The sequence below is a fragment of the Pseudochaenichthys georgianus genome, unplaced genomic scaffold, assembly GCF_902827115.2.
Source record: "Pseudochaenichthys georgianus unplaced genomic scaffold, fPseGeo1.2 scaffold_840_arrow_ctg1, whole genome shotgun sequence".
In the NCBI taxonomy this organism is placed as follows: domain Eukaryota; kingdom Metazoa; phylum Chordata; class Actinopteri; order Perciformes; family Channichthyidae; genus Pseudochaenichthys; species Pseudochaenichthys georgianus.
In genome coordinates this window covers 24868-47192 of record NW_027263385.1, presented here as the reverse complement: position 1 = coordinate 47192, position 22325 = coordinate 24868, and the positions used below count along the sequence as shown (strand labels likewise).

The 22325-nt window shown below is 41.9% G+C and overlaps 1 protein-coding gene across 1 annotated transcript in view; it reads left to right on the top strand.

Annotated features, from left to right (window-relative positions):
- Positions 1–2769: 2769 nt before the first annotated feature.
- LOC117444572 (rod cGMP-specific 3',5'-cyclic phosphodiesterase subunit alpha-like) overlaps positions 2770–22325 on the top strand; it is a gene marked incomplete at its 3' end in the record, with an annotated part of 43858 nt that continues 24302 nt past the window's right edge. Inside the window, exons 1-7 of the mRNA XM_034080043.1 lie at positions 2770–3098; positions 3926–4067; positions 10657–10809; positions 11045–11134; positions 11214–11354; positions 14540–14614; positions 16260–16324. Coding sequence (XP_033935934.1) covers positions 2770–3098; positions 3926–4067; positions 10657–10809; positions 11045–11134; positions 11214–11354; positions 14540–14614; positions 16260–16324 — 995 coding nt within the window. The remainder of the gene's footprint in view (positions 3099–3925; positions 4068–10656; positions 10810–11044; positions 11135–11213; positions 11355–14539; positions 14615–16259; positions 16325–22325) is intronic.

Genomic DNA, 22325 nt, shown 5'->3' with positions numbered 1-22325 from the left:
TGTAGTTCCTTTATAGCCCAACAATATTAGCCGCCTTTAGCTTAGCGGTGGAGACGTGAAGTCATGTGACCATGCTTTTGTTCCTCTATAGCCCAACATTAGCCTCCTTTAGCTTAGCGGTGGTGACGTGAAGTCATGTGACCGTGCTGTAGTTCCTTTATAGCCCAACATTAGCCTCCTTTAGCTTAGCGGTGGTGACGTGAAGTCATGTGACCGTGCTGTAGTTCCTTTATAGCCCAACAACATTATATTTTACTTTCCATTAATACTCATTTTTAAGACACTGAACGGGAACCCAGGCAGAGAAATGAACCCTGTGTAGTTTCATTAATCACTGGGAGGTTGATGATAATCCCAGGGTTGTAATTGGATGCAGGCTTACAGTATGTCCTCACATTTAAAGCATCCTGATAATCCTTTTGTTTTCCAACACCTGCACATTCAGTGATCAGGGCAGCGGGATTAGAGACTGCTGCACACAACACGAGAACAGGTAGGCTACATCTTTATTGTATTATATCTTTTTGACAATATATTCATCATGTTACTTTGTTGATGAATTTCTTTGTGAAGTACAGCGACAAGAAGTGACCGATGATACGGGAAAGTTGAAATGAACTGAAACTTGTCCTGTTGTGATAACATAATATACCGTACTAGCATGATTACCTATTGCCAGGAATACATTTACCATAGCAGTAAGGGACGATTTAAGGGGTGACCTTCGCTTTAAAGATATCCTTAACGCCAATGCCTGTAAATAAGGTTGACATTGAACAGCCAATATGACAAGGGAAGGGGCAGTTAGTAGCATATCCTGACTAACCGAAATTAACTCCTTTTAATCTCATTGTACAACGCAAATACAAAAACAATCGTTTCAGTGCATATCCACATATCAATACAAAAAGAAAAATGCATATATACATATATATATATATCTGAATTAAATTACCTATTTATAACTATACTAAATATGTGTTGACTCGTAGTGCAGTTGCAGTTTGTCTCGTGTCAGGGTTTTGACTCTTGGACTAAAAACTGTTGAATGAAAAACGTTTTTTTTACAATAGCTTTTCCCAATAAGATGATTCCCACTTAACATATTCCATCAAAGCAGAATGGGGTGAAAGGTCCTTGCTGCAGATCTGTTTTAGTTGAAACGCCCAGAAGCAGTTCTTGACTAATTGCTGAATGATGAAGGTTTTCTCCGTTAACTTTTAAAGATGTTTCCCCCTTCTGATTCAGTCGGCAGGCATCGTGTTGCGATTGGTCAACCAGCTTAGAGATGTCCCGCCCCTTAGCCTATCGCGTACAATGTGTTGGAGCGCTAGCCAATAGGAGCGTGAGTGTTCCATAGTGATGTCATCATGTTCCGGAACGTTGTGATTTTAGCCCTTTGCAGACCATTTACATGCACTAATACCTATAGAACTAGAGGAGAGGGAAAACCTTGAAGAGGCAAAATACGGTGAAAGGGTTTTCATTGTTCTTGACCAAATGAATGAAGGTTTTTTGGTCATTATTTTTACCTCTTTTGTTTCACTCTGTGTTAGAAACATATCCCTGTTCCCCGGCTTGAGCTTCAGCCTCAGGGTCCATGTATTTGTTAGAGATGTCCCGATCACGTGATCGGGGATCTGAGCCGATCACGTGATTTTCAAAAGATCGGAATCGGGAGAAAAAAATCGGGGATCGGGATTTTTTTTTTTATATAAAATATTTTTTTTTAATTAATGTTACAAAACAAAAATGACCATGTTCACGTCTTAAAGTCATCCTGAGGACTTAGATTTGGTTTAAAATGACACATCATGTATGTGTTGCTTTCTTTGGGCTTGTTTTCAGACCTGCTTATTCCTCTGAAAGCAACAGAGTGGGCGCAGTGTCTAATAGTAGCAGTAAGCTAACGAGAGGCTACGTTCAGCTGGTGACTCGGGAGTCGGGACAGAGAAAATGTCAGGAGGTTGGAAGTATTATAAAATTGAAAGCGAAGGCAGTGTAACAGCCAGATGCAATGTTTGCAAGGCGGAGGTTCCGCGTGGTGGAAAGAACAGCGCTACGTTCAACACGACCAATCTAACACGCCGCCTGAGAAACAAACAACAACAACAACACGACGAGTACACAGCGGCCACTCGGGTAACGGCACGGAAGCAACCGACACTTTCAGAGACTTTCAAAAGGAAAGAGAAACTGAACAGTGAAAAGGCCAAACAATAACCGCCCAGATAGCTGACTTCATCGCGTTGGATGACCAGCCGTTATCTGTTACCTTTTTTTTCTCTTAATGCATTGCATAAAGATCGGATCGGGAAAAATCGGTATCGGCAGATTGTCAAAATCAAATGATCGGAATCGGATCGGGAGCAAAAACAGGTGATCAGGACATCCCATGTATCTGTGATCCTCTCCAGAAGGGAAGGAGTCATCACATACAGAGACTAGTTCCTGAGCAGTGTCCTTCACATGCTGATATCCAAGAGAGGGAGTCACACAGTCACAAGATGGAGGGAAAGAAAGCAGTATTCAATGTGTACTTCAGAGTAGCTCCACGTCAGAAATGAGCATGCATGATGTCTCTCTCCATAGAGGCTGAGTTCATCACATAGCTATCATCTGCCTCAAACAGTCCTGATGCTCTTCCAGGTCATCACACATCCCGTCCTGTTCACAGCTACCGTTAGGATACCTCTGTTAGCATGCTACTCTCATGTTGGAAGAGTGCATTCAGCAGTTTCTCTCATTTCGCCCCCCCCCGTCAGCATCATGGTGGACGCAGCGGCAGCAGAGCTCTTCCTGGACGATAACCCAGACTTTGCTAAGAGTTACTACGACCTGAACTTCAGACCGCAGCTGATCTCAGACCTGCTGGACGGCAGCCGGCAGATGCAGGTGGACGTCAGCCGGTTCCACGACCTCACCACGGTGGAAGAGAGCGAGGTTCTGTTCGATCTGATGCGAGACATCCAGGACAACCTGCAGATGGAGAGGTCCATGTTCAACCTGATGAAACACCTGAGCTTCATGCTGAGGGCCGACCACATGAGCCTCTTCATGTACCGGCAGAGGAACGGAGTCGCGGAGCTGGCCACCAGGTGACACACGTCTCTGTTTCCTGTATCACAAGCAGGAAGTGGTCATTGAAAAGCAGGGGTGTCCAACTCATGCTAAACGAACCCCCCTTTGGGACATTTGATGGATTTCATTTCATGTGGCCAGCAAGAATATAATACGTTTATTATACGGTTACTTGCTTTACAAATCAAATCAAATCAAGTTTTATTTATATAACACATTTATAAACGATTTTTGGTGGCGCCAAAGTGCTGTACATATAATAAAAATTGCCTACAGTAGAGACACTTTACAACAGCACAGATTACAGAAGCACGGTGCCCATAAACTACATGTCCCACAATGCATCTCATTTTATGGCACGCGCACTGAAGAGACTTGAAATGATTTGCCCTAGGCTTCTGCTTTCAGACGTAATGAATGATGAAGTTATTACCCTATCGCATAATAATCCAATGCAGAGGCAATAATGTAATATAATACATTATTTATATTATATATCTACATATGTATATTTATTTAGTCTTAAAGTTACAACCGGCGCTTTGAGTAAAACGTAATGCTAATGTGGCCGCCATGAAATTGAGTTTGACACCCCTGCTGGAAATGCATTTGTGGCAAAAACCGTGAAAACCAAAAAGAGAATGGCACATCTAAGGTTATTTTATAATGTATTACAGCTTTGAGATCCTGCTACTAAACCACTTGTTTTTAGGAATGTACCAGTTGTTTTTAATGTAACTGTCAGGGACTTGTTTTGGTATCCTGTCCACGTTATTCCCAGGTAACTCCAGTATTCTTGCTTTCGTTGCACATTATAACTGACGGTGTTGTTGTTTACCTGCAGGTTGTTTAGCGTGACCAAGGACTCGTTGTTTGAGGAGTGTCTGATTCCTCCGGACAGTGAGATCGTTTATCCTCTGGATCTGGGGGTCGTCGGACACGTGGCGTCGACCAAGAAGATGGTGAACATCGCCGATGTATCCGAGGTAAACACACACACAAAAAATAGTCCACTGTGCTTTCTGATGGAGGAAAATGAATGTGTGTCGTCCACAGCCGACGTTAAATTCACCGGACTTCTTTCTGTGGATTGATATGTCCTAATTGACAAATCCGCATCGAGTATTCAAGTAAACCGTCCATTACCTGCATCTCAAGAAAATAAAACCTTGATCTTCATTAAGATAGATAGACTTCTTCCTGCGGATTGATATGACTGCACATAGTCCCTTGATCAAAAGCGTTCTCCTTAGCAACGGTCTGTTCTTCTTAGCAACGGTCTGTTCTTCTTAGCAACGGTATGTTCTCCTTAGCAACGGTCTGTTCTTCTTAGCAACGGTATGTTCTCCTTAGCAACGGTCTGTTCTTCTTAGCAACGGTCTGTTCTTCTTAGCAACGGTATGTTCTCCTTAGCAACGGTCTGTTCTTCTTAGCAACGGTATGTTCTCCTTAGCAACGGTCTGTTCTTCTTAGCAACGGTCGGTTCTTCTTAGCAACGGTATGTTCTCCTTAGCAACGGTCTGTTCTTCTTAGCAACGGTATGTTCTCCTTAGCAACGGTCTGTTCTTCTTAGCAACGGTCTGTTCTCCTCAGCAAGGGTCTGTTAAGTTTGTGTAATAGATATAGATTATAGAGTTCATGATTGACCACTTAAGATTTACAACTGAAACTAAACATGTAAAATATGACTGTAAAAATACTTTAGTTGGATTTAAATCATATGATTTTACAATTGAGGCAAACATGTTTTAGTGGACATTTTCTAAAATGTTACTTCACTAAAAAGGTTCGATTTTTGTGACTATTTGTGATATGCTGAACCACAAGGATTTCACCTAAAAGCCACTTGATTTAAAACAAAAATACGTCATGCTACTGTGAGTATTTGTTGTGATTTACAGACCATATATTTTGGAGTAAAATAAGACTTTCTTCTCCCTGACGTTTTCCGTTATAAGCTTTATAAACTGCATTCATGTTTTGTGAATGGTTTCATATTCATTGTGAGGAACAAAATAGATGATATCCTGCTTATATTGTGTTAACAGAAAATTGGCCCTTCAACCGGGTTTTTATTTGTCAGACAGTTCATATTTGTTTTTGTCATCTGTATATTTTTCTTATTCTCTAATACTAGTTTATTTCTATTTTGAGATGTTTATATTTTATAATAGTTTATTTCTACTCTTTTAATTTGTTATTATATGCAATGCCGTGTTTTGTTTTCTGCTGCTGTAACAATCTTTTTTCTCGCAAATTGGGATTAATAAAGTAATAATAATAGCTTGGATTTATATAGCGCATGGGACCCAAGGTCGCAGGTTCCGGGGTGGGGCATGTGGGCGGAGGAGGTCCGATAAGTACTGGGGGGCACGGGCATGGAGGGACTTGTAGGTGAGGAGGATGACTTTGTAGGATATGCGGGACATGACCGGCAGCCAGTGGAGGTGGATGAGGGTGGGAGTGATGTGCTGCCACGGCTTTGTATGTGTGAGGACCCTAGCAGCACAGTTTTGAACATACTGGAGCCTGTCCAGGGTTTTCTTTGGCACCCCAAACAGGACACTATGGCAGTGGACCAAGCGGGAGGTGACGAAAGCATGGACTAGGGTTTCTGCAACCGACTCCGAGAGTGACGGGCGGAGTCTGGCAATGTTCTTTAGATGGAAAAAGGCGGATTTGGTCACAGACTTGATGTGGGAGTGGAAGGAAAGGGTGGAGTCAAAGATGACACCCGGGAGATGGGGAGATGGAGCAGCCGTCAACCTCAAGGATGAAGTCACCAACCTTCCGGAGCAGCGCTTTTGGTGCCACAACCATGAGCTCTGTTTTCCTGCTGTTGAGTTTGAGAAATTTGGACGACATCCAGGTTTTCATGTCGTGCAGGCAGTTGACGAGAGACTGAGGGGGGAGCTGGGAGGATGGAGTGGTGCTGAGATACAGTTGGGTATCATCAGCGTAGCAGTGGAAGTTGAGTCCATGATGGCGGATGATCTGGCCGAGGGGGGGTGAACAGGAGGGGGCCAAGCACAGAGCCCTGGGGTACACCGTGATTGACTGGGGCTGGGGGGTAATTTGAGCCATTAATGGTTGCAAACGGTTCCCTGTTATGGAGGTAGGATGTGAACCAGGACAGGGCTGTGCCAGTGACACCTAGGAGGTCAGATAGGCGGGTGAAGAGGATGTTGTGAGAGATGGTGTCAAACGCTGCAGAGAGGTCCAGCAGGATGAGGATGCCGAGGCGGCCAGTCAGCAGCAATGAGGAGATCGTTGGTGATCTTGATGAGGGCGGTCTCAGTGCTGTGTTGAAGTCTGAAGCCGGATTGGAAGGGCTCATAGAGCTCATAGTTCGACATGTACAGATGGAGTTGGCCGGCGACTACTCTTTCCAAAGTTTTACTTGGGAAGGGAAGGTTGGAGATTTGAGGATAGGGGTGACTGAGGCCATTTGGAAGCCAGTTTGGCCACTTGGGGAGCATCCACAGGGGAGAAGGAGGAGAGGGTGGAGTGGGAGAGGCGCTAAGCTGGGGGTGCGTTGCCAGGTGGCTGAGGTGCAGGTAGGGGGGAGGGCCAGGCGCCAGGAGCTGCTGATGGATGGCCTCGACTTTCGCCTGGAAGAAGTCGAGGAATTTGGAGCACAGATCGGGAGCCCCTGAGGGCTGGGGGGCGTCAGTACATCTCATCTAAATAGAAATCTAAGTTTTGTAAGGCAAGGCAATGCAAGTTTATTTATACAGCACTTTTACAAAAATGAAAGACATTAAAAAGCAAAGGTAATAGAACATGAATAAAGTACAGTGCAGTGTGAGAGGTGAATAGTTCAATTAAAAGCAGCGGCAAAAAGAAAGTCTTCAGCCTGGATCTAAAAGTAGTCAGAGTTGCAGCGGACCTGCAGGTTTCTGGGACAACAGACAACACATGTCGCTGTTTTACTGTTAGCCGAACCCTTTACTTTCTTTTCAAATCCTGGAATGAGGATATTTAAACCTGTTTTAAGATCATCGCTCGTTCTCTTTCTGACCACCAGATGGCGACATGAAACCACAGTGTCTCTTTTCCTTTTAATCCCATTACAGCCACTACTGTGACATTTGAAAAGCTTATTCCCTCACACACTTCTTATTCCCTCACACACTTCTTATTCCCTCACACACTCGAGCCCGCACACACGGGGAGGCCGCACACACGGCGTAGCCCCGCACACACGTCTTAGGCCCCACAACGGCGTAGCCCCGCACACACGGCGGAGCCCCGCACACACGGCGAGCCCGCACACACGGCGGAGCCGCACACACGGCGTATGCCCGCACACACTGTCGGAGGCCGCACACACTCGTATCCCTCACACACTGCGTATTCCCGACACACGGCGATCCCCTCACACACTTCGTATCCCGCACACACTCGTATTCCCTCACACACTTCTATTCCTCACACACTTCTTATTTCCTCACACACTTCTTATTCCCTCACACACTTCTTATTCCCTCACACACTTCTTATCCCCTCACACACTTCTTATCCCCTCACACACTTCAGGTTTCTGCTGTCCACCCCCTCCTCCCAGCTGGCGGAGTGACATTTACACAGCAGGTCCTCCAGTAATGTAATGCATCTGTAAACGAATAAAGTGGGAATATAATCCGTTCCTTCCAGAGCTCTCCGACACAGACACATGAAGCATGCTGGGAACTGGAAGCGTCTCAAAGCCTCCCAGCCGAGAGAGGAGATGTTTCTATAATGGCTCTTCTTTATGATGTTAAATCGCTGAGCGCGGCCTCTCAGAGTGATGTGCGGTTCAGGAAGAGTTCGTGTTTTCTCTCCGTTATTCCCAGTCCATCCAGAGCCCGCCTCCCGTAGGTGGGATTACGTGTTTCTGGGATTATGTACCAACAGCAGCTGGCCTCATCGCTCCCCTTCTCCTTCAGATTTAATAACGATATACGAGCTAATGCGTCCTGCTGTTATCTAAAGGTGTGGTTGAGGGGGGGGGGGTGCAGGTGAAGCAGGTTAATCTGTCCTGAGTTACAGCGATCCCAGATTACGCCCAGAGGTCAAAACGCTCTGAGCCTTTTTCACAGACTCAGCAAATCTCTCACCTTCATCTGCAGCTCCGAGCGGATTCAGTCTGTCCGTTAGGTTGCTTTATTTTTACAATATCTATATTTTATTAATTATTTTAGCTCAATTAAAACCTTATTTAACGTTTGCCGACTTTTTTATTTGTATTTCTTATTCAACCTTTATTTAACCAGATACAAGCATTGAGATAGAATCTCATGTTCAAAGCTGACCTGGCCAAGAAGGCAGCAGCGTTACACATAAATTACACACACATGTAAAATACAGAGAACGTGACTAAGTAAACAAAAGACGAAAAAGCAGTCCCTACATTGAGCACATCAGGACAGTAACTCGTAGGAACTCTCTCCCCCCCGAAATCCGCAGCGCCTCAACCCTGGACATTTTCAAAAAAGCCCTCAGAACGCCGAGGCTTTCCCCGCTGTACATTTAGTTTAATAGCTTTATTTTTCCGCTACTCGGGCCATTTTATTTGTATTGTTATTATTATTGATATTTACAATTGTTATATACATATTTTATTCATGTGTTTATTTATTATTCCCATGGAAAACTCCACCTTAATCCCACCCTAGAGCCACATTGTCACGGTCATGTCACGTGACTTGCTTTCTGAATGGAGCCGTCCCTCACAGATACCATCTCTTCACGTATTAGCGATGGGAATCCCGGCTCTTCTTAGCGAGTCGGATCATTCGGCTCGGCTCACCGAGAAGAGCCGGCTCGTTCGGCTCCCAAGCGGCTCTTCATGTTCCCACAGTTTCCCACGGAGCCTCCAGGAACACGCTTTGCTGGCAGCGAAAAGAATCCCACCAGACTCCTTTGCCCCTCCAGCAGAGGGATGTCCTTCTCCTTTTTCCTTTTCGTCATTTCAAGCTACAAAAACTCAAATTATTTAGTTGTTTGGACGCCCTCGGCTCGAGTTCAGGGCGTCCCGAGCTGAATAAGGGAAGCGGAAACGCTGGTTTACGTTAAAGCATGATTTAAATGAATGCTAACTATGTAAATATGTATCTATTGAACCAGGAGAAGTCTCATTGAGATGTATTTTACGAGCCTAGGCCAGATGACAGACACCAAGTGAAAAGCAATACCAGATCAGACACGTTGTCTCACAGACATTCAAATCCATCCTCCATTTAGATTATGTCACCAAAGCTGCTGAATGGAGGTCGAGGTGAAGCTGAGGATAACGAGCAGGATGAAGACTCCTCGGGCTTTAAGGGGTCAACGGTCACGCAATAACCAGCTGTCCACCAAACAGGTTTATCTGTAAGCGGCCAATCAGACGAGGAAGGGGGCGGGTCCACCGTCAGTGTGAACCTCCGATATCTTAAATACTGGGAAATGTGGTTTTTGAGGATGTTGAATCCATTTCTCACACATGTGGCCATGTCTGTACTCCCAGGGGGTCCATTTTGTAGTTTTCGGGGACTCAAAACTAAAATGTTGTATCCTACTTTCTGGTTGAAACTGCCATTTATGATCCTGAAAGTGTCAGAAATGGACTCAGCATCCTCAATAACCTCCAAAAACACTCCAAAGTCCAAATCAACCAAGCCATTTCTTCACTCATGTCTGCATGCTAATTAATGCTACTTGTGCTAATTTTGCAGCAAGCTAGCATCCAGCAGTTCCTATGTGCTGGAGACCTGTACTTCACATTCCTATCATACAACTCTGGGCCCTCAGATGAACCTCCAATGTCTAACACAATGTGACATTTGCTTATTGGGGATGTTGAATTAATTTCTGACATATTTAGGATCAGAAATGGCAGTTTCAGTCGTCTGAAACTAGAACGACCCACAATGCAAGTCACTCAGTCCACAGGGACACACACGTGGCCACTGTCTGGGTACAGCTGCCTCTTTTGATCCGGAAAGTGTCAGAAATGTCCTGAATAACCTCCAATACCTATTGTCTAAATGCTAATTAACACAATTTATGCTAATTTAGCAAATAGCCAACATGCACGTTAGCATCCGGCAGTTTCTACGTGCTGGAGACCCCGACTATACATTTCTATCATAAAACGTTGGTCTCAACTTCGCCGGGTTCACAGCAGGACTCTGGGACACAGCTCGAAGTTATATCTGGATTCCTCTTTTCCTTAACGAGCCGCTAACGAGCCGTGCTCCTCAGCTTCACCCTGAAGGGACTCGATGGATGACCCTCTGTACGGGAGGGTCAGAAACTGCCGGGGATTGTGGGTAATGGAGAGTCTTTGCTGGCAGCGTTTATGGAGGAAAGTTAATCAAAGCCCAGCCAGTTTTGAAGGATGCAGGAGAGGAGAGGGGCAACGAGCAAGCAATTCAATCTGATCAGAGGTGGGACGTAGTGAAGTACGAATACTTCGTTACTGTAATTTAAAAAAAGTCTGAGTGTCCTCTTCCAACATGAGAGCAGCATGCTAACAAAGGTACCAGCTGTAGCTTATATTGAAGCTCAAGCCGGTGACGAGTGATACTTTTCTCTAATATCTCCTCGCAGAGCCCTCATTACAGCGACTTTGTGGACGAACTGACCGAATACAAGACGAAGAGCGTCCTCGCCACTCCGATAATGAACGGGAAAGACATGGTGGCCGTCATAATGGCCGTCAACAAGCTGGAGGAACCCTGCTTCACGGCCAAGGACGAAGAGGTACCGCCGAGTCATTCCCAGTTACTTCACAATCACTGGGAACACGTCAAGTCTTTCGTGCTTTAGTCTATTGTTGTATATAAATGTATAGGAACCAGGAGAGGTTATCACTTCCATTTCTCAGTGTGTGTGTGTGTGTGTGTGTGTGTGTGTGTGTGTGTGTGTGTGTGTGTGTGTGTGTGTGTGTGTGTGTGTGTGTGTGTGTGTGTGTGTGTGTGTGTGTTCTTTCTTTCAGACCCTCAACAAGTACCTGTACTTCGCCAACCTGCTGCTGAGGGTCTACCACCTGAGCTACCTGCACAACTGTGAGACCCGCAAAGGACAGGTGAGCAACTTTTTTAAAAAAAACGTCAACTTCTCATGGCCGTGCGCAGGACTGCTTCTGATTGGTCTGCTGTGGTCAGGTGCTGCTGTGGTCGGCCAGCAAGGTGTTTGAGGAGCTGACGGACATCGAGAGGATGTTCCACAAAGCGCTGTACACGGTCAGAGCGTTCCTGAACTGCGACCGCTACTCTGTGGGTCTGCTGGACATGACCAAGACCAAGGTGGGTGTCTCTACTTTAAAGAGTCCTCTCCTGCTGATGTTCAGGTGTATATCAGTATGTAGTGTCTCTACTTTAAAGAGTCCTCTCCTGCTGATGTTCAGGTGTATATCAGTATGTAGTGTCTCTACTTTAAAGAGTCCTCTCCTGCTGATGTTCAGGTGTATATCAGTGTGTAGTGTCTCTACTTTAAAGAGTCCTCTCCTGCTGATGTTCAGGTGTATATCAGTATGTAGTGTCTCTACTTTAAAGAGTCCTCTCCTGCTGATGTTCAGGTGTATATCAGTATGTAGTGTCTCTACTTTAAAGAGTCCTCTCCTGCTGATGTTCAGGTGTATATCAGTATGTAGCGTCTCTACTTTAAAGAGTCCTCTCCTGCTGATGTTCAGGTGTATGTCAGTATGTAGTGTCTCTACTTTAAAGAGTCCTCTCCAGCTGATGTTCAGGTGTATATCAGTATGTAGTGTCTCTACTTTAAAGAGTCCTCTCCTGCTGATGTTCAGGTGTATATCAGTATGTAGTGTCTCTACTTTAAAGAGTCCTCTCCAGCTGATGTTCAGGTGTATATCAGTATGTAGTGTCTCTACTTTAAAGAGTCCTCTCCTGCTGGTGTTCAGGTGTATATCAGTATGTAGTGTCTCTACTTTAAAGAGTCCTCTCCTGCTGATGTTCAGGTGTATATCAGTATGTAGTGTCTCTACTTTAAAGAGTCCTCTCCTGCTGGTGTTCAGGTGTATATCAGTATGTAGTGTCTCTACTTTAAAGAGTCCTCTCCTGCTGATGTTCAGGTGTATATCAGTATGTAGTGTCTCTACTTTAAAGAGTCCTCTCCAGCTGATGTTCAGGTGTATGTCAGTATGTAGTGTCTCTACTTTAAAGAGTCCTCTCCAGCTGATGTTCAGGTGTATATCAGTATGTAGTGTCTCTACTTTAAAGAGTCCTCTCCTGCTGGTGTTCAGGTGTATATCAGTATGTAGTGTCTCTACTTTAAAGAGTCCTCTCCTGCTGATGTTCAGGTGTATATCAGTGTGTAGTGTCTCTACTTTAAAGAGTCCTCTCCTGCTGATGTTCAGGTGTATATCAGTATGTAGTGTCTCTACTTTAAAGAGTCCTCTCCTGCTGATGTTCAGGTGTATATCAGTATGTAGTGTCTCTACTTTAAAGAGTCCTCTCCTGCTGATGTTCAGGTGTATATCAGTATGTAGTGTCTCTACTTTAAAGAGTCATTTCCTGCTGATGTTCAGGTGTATATCAGTATGTAGTGTCTCTACTTTAAAGAGTCCTCTCCTGCTGATGTTCAGGTGTATATCAGTATGTAGTGTCTCTACTTTAAAGAGTCCTCTCCTGCTGATGTTCAGGTGTGTATCAGTATGTAGTGTCTCTACTTTAAAGAGTCCTCTCCTGCTGATGTTCAGGTGTATATCAGTATGTAGTGTCTCTACTTTAAAGAGTTCTCTCCTGCTGATGTTCAGGTGTATATCAGTATGTAGTGTCTCTACTTTAAAGAGTCATTTCCTGCTGATGTTCAGGTGTATATCAGTATGTAGTGTCTCTACTTTAAAGAGTCCTCTCCTGCTGATGTTCAGGTGTATATCAGTATGTAGTGTCTCTACTTTAAAGAGTCCTCTCCTGCTGATGTTCAGGTGTATATCAGTATGTAGTGTCTCTACTTTAAAGAGTCCTCTCCTGCTGATGTTCAGGTGTATATCAGTATGTAGTGTCTCTACTTTAAAGAGTCCTCTCCTGCTGATGTTCAGGTGTATATCAGTATGTAGTGTCTCTACTTTAAAGAGTCCTCTCCTGCTGATGTGCAGGTGTATATCAGTATGTAGTGTCTCTACTTTAAAGAGTCCTCTCCTGCTGATGTTCAGGTGTATATCAGTGTGTGGTGTCTCTACTTTAAAGAGTCCTCTCCTGCTGATGTTCAGGTGTATATCAGTATGTAGTGTCTCTACTTTAAAGAGTCCTCTCCTGCTGATGTTCAGGTGTGTATCAGTATGTAGTGTCTCTACTTTAAAGAGTCCTCTCCTGCTGATGTTCAGGTGTATATCAGTATGTAGTGTCTCTACTTTAAAGAGTCCTCTCCTGCTGATGTTCAGGTGTATATCAGTATGTAGTGTCTCTACTTTAAAGAGTCCTCTCCTGCTGATGTTCAGGTGTATATCAGTATGTAGTGTCTCTACTTTAAAGAGTCCTCTCCTGCTGATGTTCAGGTGTATATCAGTATGTAGTGTCTCTTCTTTAAAGAGTCCTCTCCTGCTGATGTTCAGGTGTATATCAGTATGTAGTGTCTCTACTTTAAAGAGTCCTCTCCTGCTGATGTTCAGGTGTATATCAGTATGTAGTGTCTCTACTTTAAAGAGTCCTCTCCTGCTGATGTCCAGGTGTATATCAGTATGTAGTGTCTCTACTTTAAAGAGTTCTCTCCTGCTGATGTTCAGGTGTATATCAGTATGTAGTGTCTCTACTTTAAAGAGTCCTCTCCTGCTGATGTTCAGGTGTATATCAGTATGTAGTGTCTCTACTTTAAAGAGTCCTCTCCTCTGATGTTCAGGTGTATATCAGTATGTAGCGTCTCTACTTTAAAGAGTCCTCTCCAGCTGATGTTCAGGTGTATATCAGTATGTAGTGTCTCTACTTTAAAGAGTCCTCTCCTGCTGATGTTCAGGTGTATATCAGCATGTAGTGTCTGTTGGCATGGAAACCCCCAACGAGCTGAACATGGCCTCTTTAACTAAATGCACTGATTAGCTTTTCTTTAAAGTATATTTGCTCCTTTGATGAACCTGCCCTACTTCCTTCCGCTGTGATCCCGCGCAGTAACACTTTACATCTACCGATCAAAGTGGAACTATCCCCATGTATTTATGTTTCCTACCGTGTTGCAGTGAACTCGACTTATTGTCTGTCTCTTGATTGCGAGCAGCTGCTCTCTGAGAACAAACATGTGTTGACTGCACACACAGATGGCACACTGTCTCTACTCCTGTGTGTGTGTGTGTGTGTGTGTGTGTGTGTGTGTGTGTGTGTGTGTGTGTGTGTGTGTGTGTGTGTGTGTGTGTGTGTGTGTGTGTGTGTGTGTGTGTGTGTGTGTGTGTGTGTGTGTGTGTGTGTGTGTGTGTGTGTGTGTGTGTGTGTGTGTGTGTGTGTGTGTGTGTGTGTGTGTGTGTGTGTGTGTGTGTGTGTAGGAGTTCTTTGACCTGTGGCCGGTTCTCATGGGAGAGGTTCCCCCGTATGACGGACCCAAGACTCCTGATGGCAGGGTGAGAATAATCCACTGATGTTTCCTTTACCCTTCCACCATCTTTGTTTGAAAACAGTCTCCTTCATGATAACGTATCCGTGAGAAAGACACGCTGCAGTTCCCGTGAAATGTGCAGGTAGGAAAGACACACTTCAGATGTTGCTGCTGGCCAGAATTCTGACTTTAAGATTTGTTTTAGTTTTTTTACGATTTTCTCTCAGAAAAAAAAAGTTGACATTTTTTATAGGATGTATTTATTTGACTTTTTGTTACTTTTCCTCAGAACTCAGACTTTAAATCAGGGGTGTCAAACTCAAATACACAGTGGGCCAAAATAAAAAAATCTGTACTAGTCGACTGGTTCAATGTTTATTGCAGAATGTATTGAAATGAACTTATTGCACATATTAAACCTGGAACTAACAAAGCTTATTATTGCCTATAAAAAAAACATTAAATAATCAGCTGCATTCATTTCTCATGGCTCTATCTGCAGCTTCTCCAGAGTCATTTCTTATGAGTACATTTCCCCACAGGCCAACAACAGCTTCAACAAAACTATTTCCCTCAGAGAGAAACCAAACATGCCATGTTGTCGTGAGAGAAAGTGCAGAAGGAAGCATCCATTGAACTCAGGTTGCTGCTCTGAGATGCTAGCTCAGATACTTGGCGTCTCATCAGGGTGCAAGGTCATCAATGTTTGGGGTTAGGGTCTGAGCGGAGGAGACCCTCAGGATGGAGGGAAGGTGTGCGTGCAATATACCGGAGTGCCAGATCTAATAGGAATTAGAAATTATCCTGCGGGCCGAGATTAAATCCACCATGGGCCTGATTTGGCCCCCGAGCCTTGGGTTTGACACATTTGCTTTAAACTGAATTATTATAATTTTTTTTCTCCAGATTTTTTTTTTATTTTTCGTGACTTTTTCCTGAATTCTGTTTGAAATTTGATTAAAAAACTTTTTAGCAAGATTTTTCTCGGAATTCTGACTTTAATTTCAGAAAGACAAAATAAATGGTTAGAAAAGAAATGGTGAGAAAAAAAAAATCAAATATTTATTGACTTTTTGTGACTTTTCCCTCAGATTTCTTATCTCAGATTCGGCAGAAACATATTTTACATATTTGTCACTTTTTTTCTCAGAATTCTGACTTAGAAATAAAAGTGGTTTGAAAAAAACTCTTTTTCTCATAATTCTGACTTTAATGACTGAACGATAGGGATAATGAATTATTGGAAACAAAAAAAATTCCTTTAATCTCAGAAAGAAGAAATTGTGAGAAAATCAAATGTTTATTTTATTGACTTTTTGTGACTTTTCCCTCAGAAATATATTTTACATATTTTTTATCATGTATTTTTTTCTTCTGACTTTTTTGTGGTTTGACAAAAAATATTTTCTAATTGTGAGACTTTTTCTAATAATTCTGACTTTAATGACTGAATTATAAAAAAAAAAATCACTTTTGGTCAGAATTAAAAAATGATTCCAGAAGTGCCGCTAATTCTCTTCCATAGTCCCAAACGTTTTATTATTTTTTGCATAATATTTTCAAAATGTGGCTCTCACTACTACTACTGACATATGTTCCCTCCAGCTGCTGCAACTAACTGTAAATACCATTCCTTCACCTCCACTCCCGGTTGTTTTGTTCGTCTACAGGAAATTATCTTCTACAAACTGATCGACTACATCCTGCACGGCAAAGAGGACATCAAAGTCATCGCGTGAGTCCCAACGGAGACCCAGTTCAAGAGTTGTTGAGCAGTGGGGCTTTTTTGTTTGTTCTGTGCCCGACACACACTTGACGTATTTGATGTCGTAGCTTGACCACAGACCTTATTTCAGACTGACAACAAAAAACACTTTCAGAAAACCATTGACCTCCAGACCAGGACGTGACGACATGTGGACTCTTTTGGGCGTTTCCGGACTCACGCGATTCCCCTGATATACAGGAGGCTTACGAAAGCGTTTCTATACTCACTCGATTCCCCTGATATACAGGAGGCTTACGAAAGCGTTTCTATACTCACTCGATTCCCCTGATATACAGGAGGCTTACGAAAGCGTTTCTATACTCACTCGATTCCCCTGATATACAGGAGGCTTACGAAAGCGTTTCTATACTCACGCGATTCCCCCTGATATACAGGAGGCTTACGAAAGCGTTTCTATACTCACGCGATTCCCCTGATATACAGGAGGCTTACGAAAGCGTTTCTATACTCACGCGATTCCCCTGATATACAGGAGGCTTACGAAAGCGTTTCTATACTCACTCGATTCCCCTGATATACAGGAGGCTTACGAAAGCGTTTCTATACTCACGCGATTCCCCTGATATACAGGAGGCTTACGAAAGCGTTTCTATACTCACTCGATTCCCCTGATATACAGGAGGCTTACGAAAGCGTTTCTATACTCACGCAATTCCCCTGATATACAGGAGGCTTACGAAAGCGTTTCTATACTCACGCGATTCCCCTGATATACAGGAGGCTTACGAAAGCGTTTCTATACTCACGCGATTCCCCTGATATACAGGAGGCTTACGAAAGCGTTTCTATACTCACGCGATTCCCCTGATATACAGGAGGCTTACGAAAGCGTTTCTATACTCACTCGATTCCCCTGATATACAGGAGGCTTACGAAAGCGTTTCTATACTCACGCGATTCCCCTGATATACAGGAGGCTTACGAAAGCGTTTCTATACTCACTCGATTCCCCTGATATACAGGAGGCTTACGAAAGCGTTTCTATAACAGAGATAAGAGCAGGATATTAATGATGTCTTTCCTTTCTCACAAAACCGATTATGACTAATGAATTCATGGAAAGGGCTGCATTATTTAATATGGATGATTCTACGCAGCGTTTCATATAAACACCGAGTAGGAAACTCGTCTCTTTCGACTCCACTTCGAGCGATAGAACTACTAACAGAGCACTTATATACTAACAAAGGACTACTAACAAAGCACTTATATACTAACAAAGGACTGCTAACAGAGCACTTATATACTAACAAAGGACTACTAACAAAGCACTTATATACTAACAAAGGACTGCTAACAAAGCACTTATATACTAACAAAGGGCTGCTAACAGAGCACTTATATACTAACAAAGGACTGCTAACAGAGCACTTATATACTAACAAAGGGCTGCTAACAGAGCACTCATATACTAACAAAGGACTGCTAACAAAGCACTTATATACTAACAAAGGGCTGATAACAAAGCACTTATATACTAACAAAGGACTGCTAACAAAGCACTTATATACTAACAAAGGACTGCTAACAGAGCACTTATATACTAACAAAGGACTACTAACAAAGCACTTATATACTAACAAAGGACTACTAACAAAGCACTTATATACTAACAAAGGGCTGCTAACAGAGCACTTATATACTAACAAAGGACTGCTAACAAAGCACTTATATACTAACAAAGGGCTGCTAACAGAGCACTTATATACTAACAAAGGACTGCTAACAGAGCACTTATATACTAACAAAGGGCTGCTAACAGAGCACTCATATACTAACAAAGGACTGCTAACAAAGCACTTATATACTAACAAAGGGCTGCTAACAGAGCACTTATATACTAACAAAGGGCTGCTAACAGAGCACTTATATACTAACAAAGGACTGCTAACAAAGCACTTATATACTAACAAAGGGCTGCTAACAGAGCACTTATATACTAACAAAGGACTGCTAACAGAGCACTTATATACTAACAAAGGGCTGCTAACAGAGCACTCATATACTAACAAAGGACTGCTAACAAAGCACTTATATACTAACAAAGGACTGCTAACAAAGCACTTATATACTAACAAAGGACTGCTAACAAAGCACTTATATACTAACAAAGGACTGCTAACAGAGCACTTATATACTAACAAAGGACTGCTAACAAAGCACTTATATACTAACAAAGGACTGCTAACAAAGCACTTATATACTAACAAAGGACTGCTAACAGAGCACTTATATACTAACAAAGCACTTATATACTAACAAAGGACTGCTAACAGAGCACTTATATACTAACAAAGGACTGCTAACAGAGCACTTATATACTAACAAAGGACTGCTAACAAAGCACTTATATACTAACAAAGGGCTGCTAACAGAGCACTTATATACTAACAAAGGGCTGCTAACAGAGCATTTATATACTAACAAAGGACTGCTAACAGAGCACTTATATACTAACAAAGGACTGCTAACAAAGCACTTATATACTAATAAAGGGCTGCTAACAGAGCACTTATATACTAACAAAGCACTTATATACTAACAAATGACTTATATACTAACAAAGCACTTATATACTAACAAAGGACTTATATACTAACAAAGCACTTATATACTAACAAAGGACTGCTAACAGAGCACTTATATACTAACAAAGGACTGCTAACAAAGCACTTATATACTAACAAAGGGCTGCTAACAGAGCACTTATATACTAACAAAGGACTGCTAACAAAGCACTTATATACTAACAAAGGACTGCTAACAAAGCACTCATATACTAACAAAGGACTGCTAACAGAGCACTTATATACTAACAAAGGACTGCTAACAAAGCACTTATATACTAACAAAGGGCTGCTAACAGAGCACTTATATACTAACAAAGGACTGCTAACAGAGCACTTATATACTAACAAAGGACTGCTAACAAAGCACTTATATACTAACAAATGACTGCTAACAGAGCACTTATATACTAACAAAGGACTGCTAACAGAGCACTTATATACTAACAAAGGACTGCTAACAAAGCACTTATATACTAACAAAGGGCTGCTAACAGAGCACTTATATACTAACAAAGGGCTGCTAACAAAGCACTTATATACTAACAAAGGGCTGCTAACAAAGCACTTATATACTAACAAAGGGCTGCTAACAAAGCACTTATATACTAACAAAGGACTGCTAACAAGCACTTATATACTAACAAAGGACTGCTAACAGAGCACTTATATACTAACAAAGGACTGCTAACAGAGCACTTATATACTAACAAAGGGCTGCTAACAAAGCACTTATATACTAACAAAGGGCTGCTAACAGAGCACTTATATACTAACAAAGGGCTGCTAACAGAGCACTCATATACTAACAAAGGACTGCTAACAAAGCACTTATATACTAACAAAGGGCTGCTAACAGAGCACTTATATACTAACAAAGGGCTGCTAACAGAGCACTTATATACTAACAAAGGACTGCTAACAAAGCACTTATATACTAACAAAGGGACTGCTAACAGAGCACTTATATACTAACAAGGACTGCTAACAGAGCACTTATATACTAACAAAGGGCGCTAACAGAGCACTCATATACTAACAAAGGACTGCTAACAAAGCACTTATATACTAACAAAGGACTGCTAACAAAGCACTTATATACTAACAAAGGACTGCTAACAGAGCACTTATATACTAACAAAGCACTTATATACTAACAAAGGACTGCTAACAGAGCACTTATATACTAACAAAGGAATGCTAACAGAGCACTTATATACTAACAAAGGACTGCTAACAAAGCACTTATATACTAACAAAGGACTGCTAACAGAGCACTTATATACTAACAAAGGACTTATATACTAACAAAGCACTTATATACTAACAAAGGGACTGCTAACAGAGCACTTATATACTAACAAAGGACTGCTAACAGAGCACTTATATACTACAAAGGACTTATACTAACAAAGCACTTATATACTAACAAAGGACTTATATACTTAACAAAGCACTTATATACTAACAAGGACTGCTACAGAGCACTTATATCTAACAAAGGACTACTAACAGAGCACTTATATATACTAAAAGGACTGCTAACAAAGCACTTATATACAACAAATGGCTGCTAACAGAGACTTATATACTAACAAAGCACTTTATATACTAACAAAGGACTGCTAACAAAGCACTCATATACTAACAAAGGACTGCTAACAGAGCACTTATATACTAACAAAGGACTGCTAACAAAGCACTTAGTATACTAACAAAGGGCTGCTTAACAGAGCACTTATATACTAACAAAGGACTGCTAACAGAGCACTTATATACACAAAGGACTGCTAACAAAGCACTTATATACTAACAAAGGACGTATATACTAACAAAGCACTTATATACTAACAAAGGACTGCTAACAGAGCACTTATATACTAAACAAAGGACTGCTACAAGAGCACTTATATACTAACAAAGGGCTGCTAACAGAGCACTTCATATACTAACAAAGGGCTGCTAACAAAGCACTTATATACTAACAAAGGGCTGCTAACAAAGCACTTATATACTAACAAAGGACTGCTAACAAAGCACTTATATACTAACAAAGGACTGCTAACAGAGCACTCATATACTAACAAAGGGCTGCTAACAAAGCACTTATATACTAACAAAGGGCTGCTAACAAGCACTTATATACTAACAAAGGACTGCTAACAAAGCCACTTATATACTAACAAAGGGCCTGCTAACAAAAGCACTCATATACTAACAAAGGACTGCTAACAGAGCACTTATATACTAACAAAGGGCTGCTAACAGAGCACTCATATACTAACAAAGGACTGCTAACAAAGCACTTATATACTAACAAAGGACTGCTAACAAAGCACTTATATACTAACAAAGGACTGCTAACAAAGCACTTATATACTAACAAAGGACTGCTAACAAAGCACTTATATACTAACAAAGGACTGCTAACAGAGCACTTATATACTAACAAAGCACTTATATACTAACAAAGGACTGCTAACAGAGCACTTATATACTAACAAAGGACTGCTAACAGAGCACTTATATACTAACAAAGGACTGCTAACAAAGCACTTATATACTAACAAAGGACTGCTAACAAAGCACTTATATACTAACAAAGGGCTGCTAACAGAGCACTTATATACTAACAAAGGGCTGCTAACAGAGCACTTATATACTAACAAAGGACTGCTAACAGAGCACTTATATACTAACAAAGGGCTGCTAACAGAGCACTCATATACTAACAAAGGACTGCTAACAAAGCACTTATATACTAACAAAGGACTGCTAACAAAGCACTTATATACCTAACAAGGACTGCTAACAAAAGCACTTATTATACTAACAAGGACGTGCTAACAAAGCACTTATATACTAACAAAGGACTGCTAACAGAGCAAATTATATACTAACAAAGCACTATATACTAACAAAGGACTGCTAACAGAGCACTTATATACTAACAAAGGACTGCTAACAGAGCACTCATATACTAACAAAGGACTGCTAACAAAGCACTTATATACTAACAAAGGACTGCTAACAAAGCACTTATATACTAACAAAGGACTGCTAACAGAGCACTTATATACTAACAAAGCACTTATATACTAACAAAGGACTGCTAACAGAGCACTTATATACTAACAAAGGACTGCTAACAGAGCACTTATATACTAACAAAGGACTGCTAACAAAGCACTTATATACTAACAAAGGGCTGCTAACAGAGCACTTATATACTAACAAAGGACTGCTAACAGAGCACTTATATACTAACAAAGGGCTGCTAACAGAGCATTTATATACTAACAAAGGACTGCTAACAAAGCACTTATATACTAATAAAGGGCTGCTAACAGAGCACTTATATACTAACAAAGGACTGCTAA